General features: G+C 32.8%; 1 protein-coding gene across 1 annotated transcript in view; it reads right to left on the bottom strand.

Moving 5' to 3' along the window:
• The window catches only part of Ret (Ret oncogene), a 52,847-nt gene extending 48,323 nt beyond the window's left edge, over positions 1 to 4,524 (bottom strand). Inside the window, exons 1-2 of the mRNA XM_070315557.1 lie at positions 4,317 to 4,524; positions 3,520 to 3,613 (exon numbers count right to left, since the gene is read on the bottom strand). Of these exons, the coding sequence (XP_070171658.1) occupies positions 3,520 to 3,613; positions 4,317 to 4,376 (154 nt within the window). The 5' untranslated portion in view covers positions 4,377 to 4,524. The remainder of the gene's footprint in view (positions 1 to 3,519; positions 3,614 to 4,316) is intronic.
• Positions 4,525 to 12,517: the final 7,993 nt, after the last annotated feature.

Raw genomic sequence — 12,517 nt, 5'->3', positions numbered from 1 at the left:
AATTACGCGGCGCCTCGTTAATTCGTCGAGAATTTTGACGCACAAGAAATTTCATTATTTTTGAGCATTTATTGTAGTATATCCGGGATGAGGATAATGACAACGAACGGTCGTACAACTCAGAGGGGTTGAATTATAGTTTCGCGACCTCGGTGTGGCCGTAGAAGCGCAGCCAAGGTCGTGTTTTGTTATCGAATGGTGCATTCAATGTCACTGAAGAACGCGGACGCGGCTTTCTACGGCGAGATCGATGCCAAATTTCGTTGGCTGGCCGGCTGGCGAACGCCGTGTAGCGTGACGCGAGTAATAAAATCGGCGTAGCCTTGCCATGCTGGGGTTCTGCATAGCGTCGCGAACTGCGTGGGGTGGGATTTACCCTTTGCCGCGTTCACCCTCGCTTCGGTATCCTCCCTCTGCTGTTAATGCGTCGGGATCGCGGCAAGAAAAGAAGCAAAAAGCCCTATCTGCGGGAACCGTCCATACCAAACATCGAAAGATACTATTGATACTGTAATAGCATCGAATAGAGTTTGCTATCTTTGAAATTGAATTTGGTCAAAAGAAAGATTGGTTCTTTTCATCCTGCGTCTCGCGCAATCGAGATATTTTTTTTTTTTTTTTACAGTGAATCTAATGGATAATATTGTGAGATGTTTAATTGCTTTGATTATATTAAACTATATCGTCAATTTCTCAGGTGGTGATCTCGATTTTAAGAATATTAAGTTTTTAGAAATAATTAATAATAAATGATTATTTAATCTTTATTTTTTCAAAAATCTAGATTCTATTCTTTGAAACTATTTTCTTCTAAATTGCTTCCTGACAATTTTTGTACGATTCGAGATATAAACTTTATATAATCAGGATATTCGATCATATTTAATCTGAAAATCTTGCTTTCATTCTTCATAAGTTTTTATAGCACATTCATCATGCTATTTATTTTTGACATTACTTCAAGATTATCCTTGAAAAATGATCGTCTTTCAGGGATTATAATCGCGATAGGCTATACTGAGAACTGTCGCACGGTTCAATCTTCTCACGCGTGACGTATCGGCCTGAATGGTTGGCAGAAAATACGCTCGTATGCGAAAGGGCGGTATCGATTCTCGCGATTCATCGGAGTCGTGCACGTGAAAAGTTGCACGCGACATTGCGATCATCGTTACATGGTCAAGTACAAATGTCAGCCTTATTACGAAACCGTTTGAAGATGGTATGTAAATTATAACTGATATTCTTTCAGATCGGATTTAAGATCTCGATAATCACCGATCTTTCTAAAAACGATCACGTGTTTCATATCAAAAATTTAACTATACTTATACTTATCGAGAAAGAAACTTCTGTAATTTTGCTTTCGAAATTATTGCGTTAAGTGGTTGAATATAGTTAAAATTTCATTAATAATATCTAAAGTTAAAAATCATTGTGCTAATAACAGAGTCATAGGAAAAATTACCAATTTTGTTATGTTTCTTTGGAGTTTGTATACATATTTATAAATATTTTTGGGTTGTTTAAAATTCGTTGAACAATCCAAAACAATTGTTTCATTAATTATTAAGATTTAGTGTTTAATTTTATTCATTGTGAATTTTATTGTACTATCATTTACGGGTCTTATCGTTAGTAGTTTTTGTAAGATCTCGAATGGTATCATAAGCTCTTTAAATATTGTATTTTGACGCGATTTGTAGTATCCGAAGAGCGAATCGACCCTGCTAGTCGAAGCTGCGGAGTTGCGTTCCGCGAACTTGTTATCGGCATCCCCTATCAATGCACCCTTGCCCGAGACCCTTTTTCGCACTCGCGCGATTATGTTCGCCATGCACGAAATCGATAATCCCGCAGGCGTGTGTCGAGGAGAAGTCGAGGAAAGACTGACGGACGGGTCTGTCTGTAACTTGCGGCGTTTGCAGCGGCTACGTATTGTTTTGTATGACGTATATGCTTTCCCCGAGAATCACATATATTCCGTAAAGCATACGGGATAAGAATCGAATTAGACTGAGAGATGTTCTCTCGCTGTTGTGCGAGAAGACAATTTAACGCCGACTTGATAAGCGTGCAACTAAATACGAGTCTTCGCACATCGCTGAAAACGTCAGTGCAATATTATAATCTTATTATTTACACGTTGTAATTGTAAGATTATTATTATCACATTATACGCGTAGTAAAATTTTAGTGTTATAATTATCGATAACATAATAATGTACCACCGTAACGTATGTTACAAAATTATTACAAAGTTAAAAGACGTGCTTTAAGGCTATAAAATTAATTGCAAAATAGTTCCTTTTGCTTGAACTATCGACATTTACCGGCAGCGCAAGCCGGAAATAATTGGATGAGTATAATCGATGCATTAGGAAAACGCGGCGCATCTGTCACACGAAGAATTATATTTCTAGTGCAAAGATTAATTCCACGTAGCCACCCTCCTCCAATTCCCGCACTCTACCAATTAGGGATTGGTCTCATGTCGGGTGATTTCGAGTCAACTTGGTTGTCATCTAGAATCTAGAGTCATTCATTCGTATAATATATATAATTGCCATTAACTATATAAAATTTTGATTTTTGTCAGTATTGGTAGAGAGATCATGATATGGTTGAATAAATTATTAGATTTACGCTAAAATATATTTTTGTCAGGCAAAATTGTATTTGCATTATATCGATGAGATTATCGAATCGATAGTTTCGAAAAAAAGTTCATCGCGTTATATCCATAATTAACGCTTAATGGTTACGATATCTAACGAGATTCGATAACGGCATATCCGCTTATTATTTTCGATACGTTAGTCCGATCTAACAGTTAAGAAATATTGCACGACGGTATTTCAACATAGGATTGCAAATGGACCTTTTGACATGGCAATTTAGCATACAATGACGGGAGTTAATTAATTAATCATGGATCTGGCGCGTCTTGAATGATTTGGTTACAATGTCGTAGTATAAAAATCGGTCGTACTTGTCGTTTATTATCGTTTTTAATATAATTGAATATTGTTTAAAAAAAATTCTGTTATAAGTATTCATCGCGCGTCACCTTGTAAGAAATATTTCAATAATATTTACGTGTCAACAGTTAAAACACTTTCGTTTTATTTGAAATTATAATAGGTTACGATATTAAACCATAAATTGCAAGTGCGTTTCTGATGTCCTCATAAATCGCACGCTGACTATATATAAATTGATTGTATTTTCCATTGCGTTGGTTAAATTATAGACCTATGGAACAAGAAATATATTTTCTAAAATCAAAAAACAGTAATCAATGAAAATATTTATAACAAGAATGAAGAGAATTATCGGCTCTCATCTATTTTATAAATATTAAATAACTTTAAAATCATTTTGCCTTATACGATGTACAGTTATTTCCGCGGATGTAGACTTTAATTTATCGTGATTAGAAATGATATTTACGCTGTAGAATGCACAGAAGTGTAAAATATTAATTATATATATTGTTGAAATTTTTTTTGTACGTACCTGAGACCACTGATATCCTTGTCATCATCAATGAACACAATAGCAAAGTCATGAATTGCAATTCAGGAATCTGCATGATGGCAATGTACGTTCGCTGCTCGATTAATAACAAAGATCACTCTAACATCATAGTCACTGCGACTTAAAATTGCACTGATTCGACAAAGATTTTGTCCCGCGAAAATGTACCGCCACGTTCCTCACATATGTCCTTCCGTCAAGTAAAATAATGTCAAAATTATAATCGATATAATGAGATATAATCCGTGATTAATAATTATTGCTTTTTTTTACGTAACAAAAGTAACGTTTTGAAGCTCACTAAAAAGCAGTTGATCTTTGCGAAAATTGAATGAAGTTTTTTTCTCTTTAATGCGATAATATACAAGTTGCTTCTTCAAATTATTATTTGAAGAATTATTTTTTAATATTTTTTATTTACTACAGTTAATGAATTATGATAAGATAGAATATTATATTGCTTTCTTAAAACTTAATCAATTGCTTTCGAAATACACTGACACAATTATTTCGCTATTCACAATTAACATAAGTTATAACGTAGTCTTTAGAGTTCCCTTTTTTATTCATATATATTTTAGAAATGTATTTACGTTTTTACGCAAAATAAAATAGGTATTATCCCACTTTGGAATATCAGCATTCTCTTATATTCTGCAAACATTGCTGATTTTCGCTCGAATTACTTTTTTTTTAATGCAAAGTTATGAGACGAAAAAATAATATCGATATCAATAACGAAAACAATTTTAATTATCGAACAGGCGCGATCGTACCTTTTTTTCGCGAAATCCGCTATACTTTTGATCGTGGCCGAATGACAATCGGAGCAACATAAAACGACGCCGATCTCGGACGTCTAGGATGACTCTTTATTATTGCAAATCGGTATATCATCTTCCGATTTCGTGTTTGAACAATTTTCTTCAGAGACGCGTCAATGTTTTAGAGAAAAAAGACCGTATCCGGACGTCGCGACGTTACGGCGTTACGGCCGATACTAAACGACGTCGAGACGCCTGCCGTTATCAGACTCAATTTTCCACGCGTGCGCATACGCCCCCGAGATATCCTGGGGAACGGCTGAAGCGGCGTGGGGTGACGCGGGGCGACAACGCCAAGGGAATCCCCTATAGCCGCACTGGGAATAGGCGCGACTCCTCTTTAGCACATCGTAGAACTTACTTCTGATTATTACCATCTCGATACGCGATAACGACTTTATTCTATGATCTGAACTGCAAGAGTCCTCGAATTTGAATCGTTTCGATTTAAAGTAGAAACATAATCGCAGCAATTTGAAAAACTATATTTCTTTTCTACATGAAAACAAAAAAAAACTCAAATTAGATAATTAAATATAAATTAAACTAAATAATGATTATAAAAATTAGTCAAATAATAAATCAGAAATCGAATTTTTTAAGTAATATTTTTAGAAAAACTATTATAAAATGATTAAGAATTTCTTATATTTCTTATTTTATTTTTTAAATAAAAAGTGAAATGTAATTTCTGACATAAATTATCATAAATTTATTTGTCGAAAAAAGATATTTATAATAGACATTTTTTTATAAATATTCTGTAAAAAAATGTCTCGCGTAATTTTTCAGATAAGTTGTTTTATTAATTTATAAAATACCGTAATTTTCTATTGAATTTGCTGCATTTGAGCCATTATTTATATTTATATTATTTTTATTCTATTTTTAATAATTTTTTTTAAGCACAGCTGGCGAAACCGATTCGGTTTCGCATCGATCGCGTTTTGTCTCACCTGTGATAGGTTACATTATTCGCCGTTTCTCCTAATTTAATTAGAACATCGATTCGGCGGTTGGTTCACTTTGTTCTCACTCGCTCTCGTAAATTCAAGGACTCGTGAAATCATAGAGGACAGTGCGTCCTTAATGCTGAGTGTGCAGTAGGGGAATACCGTCGTATTTTTCCTTTATTTTTCTAAGCTTAGCCACACGACATACGTTTGATTTAGAGCACGACGTTTAGACGCTGGCGTTTTTTCAGCCACGCGAACATTTCATTCGCGACGGAAGGCGTCTTTATGATTTAGCGTCTCTTTCGTTGACAGATACACTTAACTAAATGCTCTTTCTGTTCAGTATCGTCCTTATACTTTTGAGAATCTGCTCATATTCAAGCAATTTGCAATATTTTTTATATAAATTATTATATGCTATTGTTCTTTTGTGTTATAAGGATCTTTATATTGTACATTGTATATTAAGCACAATTATTGTTAATTTATTTTATAAACATTTAAAAAAATAATAATTTGAGACAATATCTAATAAGCGATGAATTTTTCGAGGACATTAAAATTAAAATTTATTAAATATTTTTTTCTTGTATATTATTGATTATAAAAGCTTTCTCTTTATATCGTCCGTGAGGCTTGAAGTATTCATTTGTTGTTTCCTTATACTTACGTTACTGCAGTTTTCTTCGCGAGACGCATGTTTTAGCAAAGATTGCGTGTCGTCGCTTTGCTTGCTTTCGCGAAGTTTGCAAAAAAAGTTAAATCGATCGCGACGTAAGAAACTAATGTTCAACGCATAATCTATAATTTATACAACAAAGTTGTCAACAGACAGCCTTTGAATGATTCATTTGCTATATGTATGCGATATTTTACTACGAATGCCGACGAATCGAAGAAAGTACAAAAATTTATGAAAAATTTAATACAATTCATCGGACGTATTTAATTATGAAATAAAATGAAATAGAGAATTTTTTTTTTTTTTTTTTTTTTTATGACAATGCTAATGAATGGTCGGTGAAATGCTAGTGAAATTGTGATCTGTTAAATTAAAAAATTTTTGTAATTTTTATTAATTTATTTAATTATATAATTTGTTCTTATTATCACATAAAACTGATTATTACATGAAATTGGATAATCCAATGAATGGATACACTAAATTCACGATTCAAATTACGTTACGTCGTATAAGTATCACTAGGTATTCAGGATCTATCAGAAATTATACACTTTTTTTAATAAAAAATTCTTTAATAAAGTTGATTTTTTTATCAATAAAAATTTTTTTATTCTGGTATATATTGTTGATGCATCTCTGCATTAAAATAATAATTCTTCTTAATTTGATTCTTCTTTTGTGTTGTTAACAATGCAAAGAAAAGAGCGAGTTTCAAAGATATCCCCTATATAAAACACGTGACCCCCTATAGGGGCAAAATGATGTAATGACCAGGTGGATGGTTTTATACATTCGACGATATATTGTATACGGAGACCCTTAATACGAATTAGCCCGACAGATTAGGAGTCCTAATGATAATCCGCGTGTTTATATATGATTTTTATTACGCTCATCTGTTTCATTTAACTGGATTACAGTATAATAAATATATATATATATATCATAAAATAAAATAAATTAGGATGAAGGTTACTTTGCTCTTCAGTAAAAAGATGCTGATTGACAAATTATTAATAAAAATTAGATGATTTGATGAGATTAGTATATTTGTCGTGTTGTTTTGATATTATTTTGATACTATCGATTTTGTTATTTTCCGCATATAAAAATTCACAAGTTAAAATCTTTCTTATTTATATTTTTTTGTTTTTATTTTACACATACACACATACATACATACATACATACATACATATATATATATATATATATATATATATATATATATATATATATATCATCAGAAATATGTGGTAAATATATGAGAGAGAGAGAGAGAGAGAGATATCTTGTATGTGTGATTAGTATATCATGTATAAGTTTTATAATTAAGAACTAAAGATTTCACAACTAAATCTTTTTTTGCTCTTTGGAAAAGATAATTACAAATTCTCTCTCTTTCTCGTATTATATCGTACTTAAGGAATTTCAATATGCTTAATACTTAAGTCGAACATTATCGAAGAAATATGCTTTCTTTTTGTTGATCGTTCTTTTCTATGAGCGCAGTATTTTAGAATTAGCATTCAGCATCTTCGCGATGTCAAAGCCCGACATAAGCTTGTTGTACTAATCGATATCGTGCGTAATACTTTATTTGTTGCGACATCGATGAAAGTGCGAACGATATAACGGATACGCTATATCGTGTCTATATCTTCCTATGAGTGGAGCGCGATCCTATCGTCAAATTTTATCTATATGCGCGTTGCACTGTCGATAACACTCACCCCGTAAAATAGAGGTATAGATTGTAGCGTAGTAACATTGTTTGCCGTTTGGTATTACGGCTGGTCAAGTCACAGACAATGACTGTCGTTATTGCCGTTATATCGTGAGAATTCCAATTTCATAGAGAATCTATCAAAAATATCATTTATTAGAAAATCGCTGAATAATTTTAAAATCGATTACTTTACAACAAAAAGATTTTTATTAATACTTTAATCCTTAATAAATTGCTTATAAATATTTAAATCTTTTTATCTGTTGAAAAATTAAGATACTTTTTATTAGAAAAAAAATGTAAGATATTTATGGAAAGTTTCTTGGTTATCTTCGTAATGTCCGAGATGTATAAAACCTTCCCGTTTCCATCATCTCGGATTGCGATTTGTATAAACTATGTATATACTCGCGAATGCTGTAACTTGAAGGAATCCTGTATTCGTAAAGGACGTTTCCAGTAAGAAAATGGAGTGGCCCCTTGCATCGTAGTAATGGCCGGTCTGGGATGACGCGCGCGAGGGGTGCATTTCAATTGATCCACCGCTATCGCGAGGAGGGTTCGTTGACCAACATTATCGTATATAACAAGGCGCACGCGAAGTCTCGATGCGCGCTCGCTTCGGGTGTCCTTGAAGAGCAATCGCTTCCCCATTAAGGTCACCGACGCTATTAGTTTTCTACCGTATGTGTATGATGTGTATGTTTGATTATAATTAATGGACGCAATTAAACAAAAAGAAATTAATGTTTCTTCCGATTAAATCTTGTAATTCAAATTTTAATCGATCGAAAATAACATAATAATGTATAAAAGATTACAGTTTTATTTAGCAAAAATTTTTAGACTTATTTTTCTCTCCTAAATTTAGAATTATTTCGCAAATTAAAATTATGATTAATTAATTTTATTCGAGATTAACTGAAAAAGTATAAAGCAATACTACATAATACATTAAGAGCGTTAATTGGCTTGAATATTTAGTTTCTTGCCTCTTCTTTATTAAATTATGATCATTTATTTAGTTTGACTTTTACGATTCTAGCAACGATCCAAAGAACATACGTGATTCATATAATACAATATATACATTTTTGTGGAACTACTTTTATGTATATTAAATCATCGAATGGAATATACATATACTCTGTCGCATCATTTTATTTTGTCTCGAAGCAAAAGTTTCTCGTACTTAACGATAGAATCCTAAATTTCTAAAGGGTCGCTCGTTTATTTTCGCGATGCATTGAACTGCTCGATTGTCCGTAAGAAAATCGATATACAGGGAATGATCTCCTTTCTCTCTTTATTGTACTTTAATCGCTCTCTTTAATAATATCAACGATTTTCGCTCGTAGCATTGAACAATATTTTTCATAAATAGAAATTATTTTTTCCTTTTATATTATAATACATATTTCCGAACTTTACTTGTTTAATGAGCGCGAAAATGACGTGATAATCGAATCAATGTGATAGAACGAAAATATATATTGCAGGTAGATACATTTTTTTGTGCACTGTTAAAAACACCCAGAAGGTCGTTAGTCTTGTTAATCTCGGTTGCTACAGATATATATGTTGAATGTAAATTATTGTCAAGGAACGTTAATTACTACGGTAGAACGAATTACTGTGTTTTATGCGAGTCTTTACGAAGAACTTGATAAATAGGATACTCTTTGACGTATTAAGCTTTTAATTCTTTTACGAACTTCGTTCAACTGTGTTTTTGACAAAAACTACTATTATTTCTATAATGACGGACGAATACAGAAAATCAATTATTGTTTTCTATTTTATTTCGCTTAATTTGGTTTGCATTAATGTTGCAAATATGCTATGAGTAATTTTGCTCGGAAAAAACTTTCTTACCGCGTATTTCCGCAGGAAGTCAGAGTATTTATTTATGTGGAATGTTTCATTTACCGATATTGTGTATATGAATGATCATGTTTATTGGCTAACATTCGATTCCGAGCATCATTACGCAAATGAGATGAATAACGACGCTTGTGCATTGCGACTGTGACTGACAGCCCGTGATATATCGATGCGACTGTAAGGATACTAATGATATCACATATTATTGTTTTCGCTGTGTACGACGCGACGTCCCAGCGGAAGATGTTCTTGTTGTTTGGACCGGGAAATCCCGATGAGTCAGAGTGGTAGAATCATCCCCCGAGAGAAGAGTAGTTTGCCATATTCTTTTCGCAACAATCACAATAGGAAAATTAATCCTTTGATGCTTGACATAAAGAAGATATCTTGCTATTTAGAAAGAATAAGAATTATCGTATTTAATCTCTTTTATTCTATTTTATACAATTTTATTTCATTTAAATTAAGTTAATTGTTAATTTCATTATTAATCATGAAATTATTTTAACTGAATTGTTTAAATATATAAAAAATTTTCCCTTAAATATAAAATGTATTTTTATTTTATTTTAATTGAATTTTTTAAATATATAAAAAATTTTCTCTTAAATAGAAAACATATTTCTGTGTGTATGTATACATATAGAAAATTATTATATTATATTATATTAAATACTAATTGCCAAATCCAATTATCTTAAACACTAATTGAATTAAAGAGGCTTAAGCTTCTTTCCGAGCATCAAGAGATTTGCCCGTAAAATCAGCTTGGTAAAAGAAATATAATTGCGCAATTATAAAATATAGGATAAAATACACCGAGAATTTATATATTTGTCGTCATGTAAAAATCATTTCTTCGAGACATGCGAAATGTTGAAAAATAAAAATCACGTTCAGAGAAATAGCATTATATCTCGATAGTTTATGGATAAACCTAAAAGGGTTATATAATTCGGAATATGATGAAATTTCCAGATAATGTATTTTCATGTTCCATTCTTTTGATTTGAGTGTCACGATTCTGCCAAACTTTATATACCCTCTTTAGCATTTCGAAAAAATAATGCATACCTTGTAACGCTGTTATGTTTCCAAACATTACATTCTCGTCGAGATCTTTTCAAAATATTTTTTATATATCGAGTTATTTATTTTATCGCGAGCAGGATCAATTGCCAGCTGCTCCGTTCTCGCTATCGTCGTTCACGAATTAAAGATATTGTACGTTTAACGACCGTGGTAGTATCGCGAGCTTAATTTATGATTTGTAATGTCGGACATTTTTACGATAACGTCACACTTGTGATACTAACAGCATAGATTGAACTCTCGATCTAATTTCGCGATTGCTATTCTAGCGCTAAGAGAAAATTTTGACTATTCAACAACGTTAGTCGATAATCTCTGCAAAGAAATATCATTTGTTGTTTCGTTGGCAGATGTAATTCGTGAAATTAGATTTTCAGCAGGGCTGAAATAATCGGAAACGCGTGGGGGTTGCGGAACCTAGATATTATAATTTTTCACTCCACTCGGCATTCCCGGAATTTTGCAAATGTGCAACCGGGAAACATTCGACTAAGTTGATAGTCGACGAGAACGATTTCGATATTATTATCAAGCTTCATTACATACGTGTGTGAAGTTTGCATCTCAAGTGTTAGCATCTCACAAATAAACTTCATATTAATTAGCATCCAGCATAGTTCCATAGTTCTTGATAGGTTTTAACAATAGTTCCGTCTAATTTACTATTAAAATCGTATTTTTAAGAAATGAGATGCTAACTTCCGGTAACATCTGATAGCATCTCATCGTATTTCGAATATTTGATCATGGGGGAGTAGGATTCCGTGGAGTTTTACAGCCTAGACACATTCTGTCAATAGTTCTGACGATTAAATTCTGTAGAAAGTAATTTATCGTCACAAAACCCATCTAATCCGCGCTACTGGCACCTTACTTTCAAAAATCGGAAGTTTTATTAACAGTTCTATTTGCATCCCGAAGAGTTCTATCGATAAGTATTAAGGCCCGAAGCTGTAAAACCAAAAATGAAAAAGTTCTGGCCACTTTTAGTTATACGCTCTTAAAAAATTTCTAAGTCCCGAGGGGTTGATATTTTTTTCTAATTTTCGAAGTTCCAATGGTAGTTCTATTTGCATCCCGAAGAGTTCTATCGATAAGTATTAAGGCCCGAAGCTGTAAAACCAAAAATGAACAAGTTCTGGCCACTTTTAGTCGTACGCTCTTAAAAAATATCTAAGTCCCGAGGGGTTGATATTTTTTTCTAATTTTCGAAGTTCCAATGGTAGTTCTATTTGCATCCCGAAGAGTTCTATCGATAAGTATTAAGGCCCGAAGCTGTAAAACCAAAAATGAAAAAGTTCTGGCCACTTTTAGTTATACGCTCTTAAAAAATTTAGCACCGGGCCCAAGTGGCCAGAACTTGTTCATTTTTGGTTTTACAGCTTCGGGCCTTAATACTTATCGATAGAACTCTTCGGGATGCAAATAGAACTACCATTGGAACTTCGAAAATTAGAAAAAAATATCAACCCCTCGGGTCTTAGATATTTTTTAAGAGCGTATAACTAAAAGTGGCCAGAACTTTTTCATTTTTGGTTTTACAGCTTCGGGCCTTAATACTTATCGATAGAACTCTTCGGGATGCAAATAGAACTACCATTGGAACTTCGAAAATTAGAAAAAAATATCAACCCCTCGGGACTTAGATATTTTTTAAGAGCGTACGACTAAAAGTGGCCAGAACTTGTTCATTTTTGGTTTTACAGCTTCGGGCCTTAATACTTATCGATAGAACTCTTCGGGATGCAAGTAGAACTACCATTGGAACTTCGAAAATTCGAAAAAAATATCAACCCCTCGGGACTTA

The sequence above is a fragment of the Polyergus mexicanus genome, unplaced genomic scaffold (assembly GCF_030449975.1).
Source record: "Polyergus mexicanus isolate NDT 795.1 unplaced genomic scaffold, iyPolMexi1.0 SCAF_2, whole genome shotgun sequence".
NCBI lineage: Eukaryota > Metazoa > Arthropoda > Insecta > Hymenoptera > Formicidae > Polyergus > Polyergus mexicanus.
Note: the sequence above shows the minus strand (reverse complement) of the source record. Positions and strands in the feature narration are given on the sequence as shown.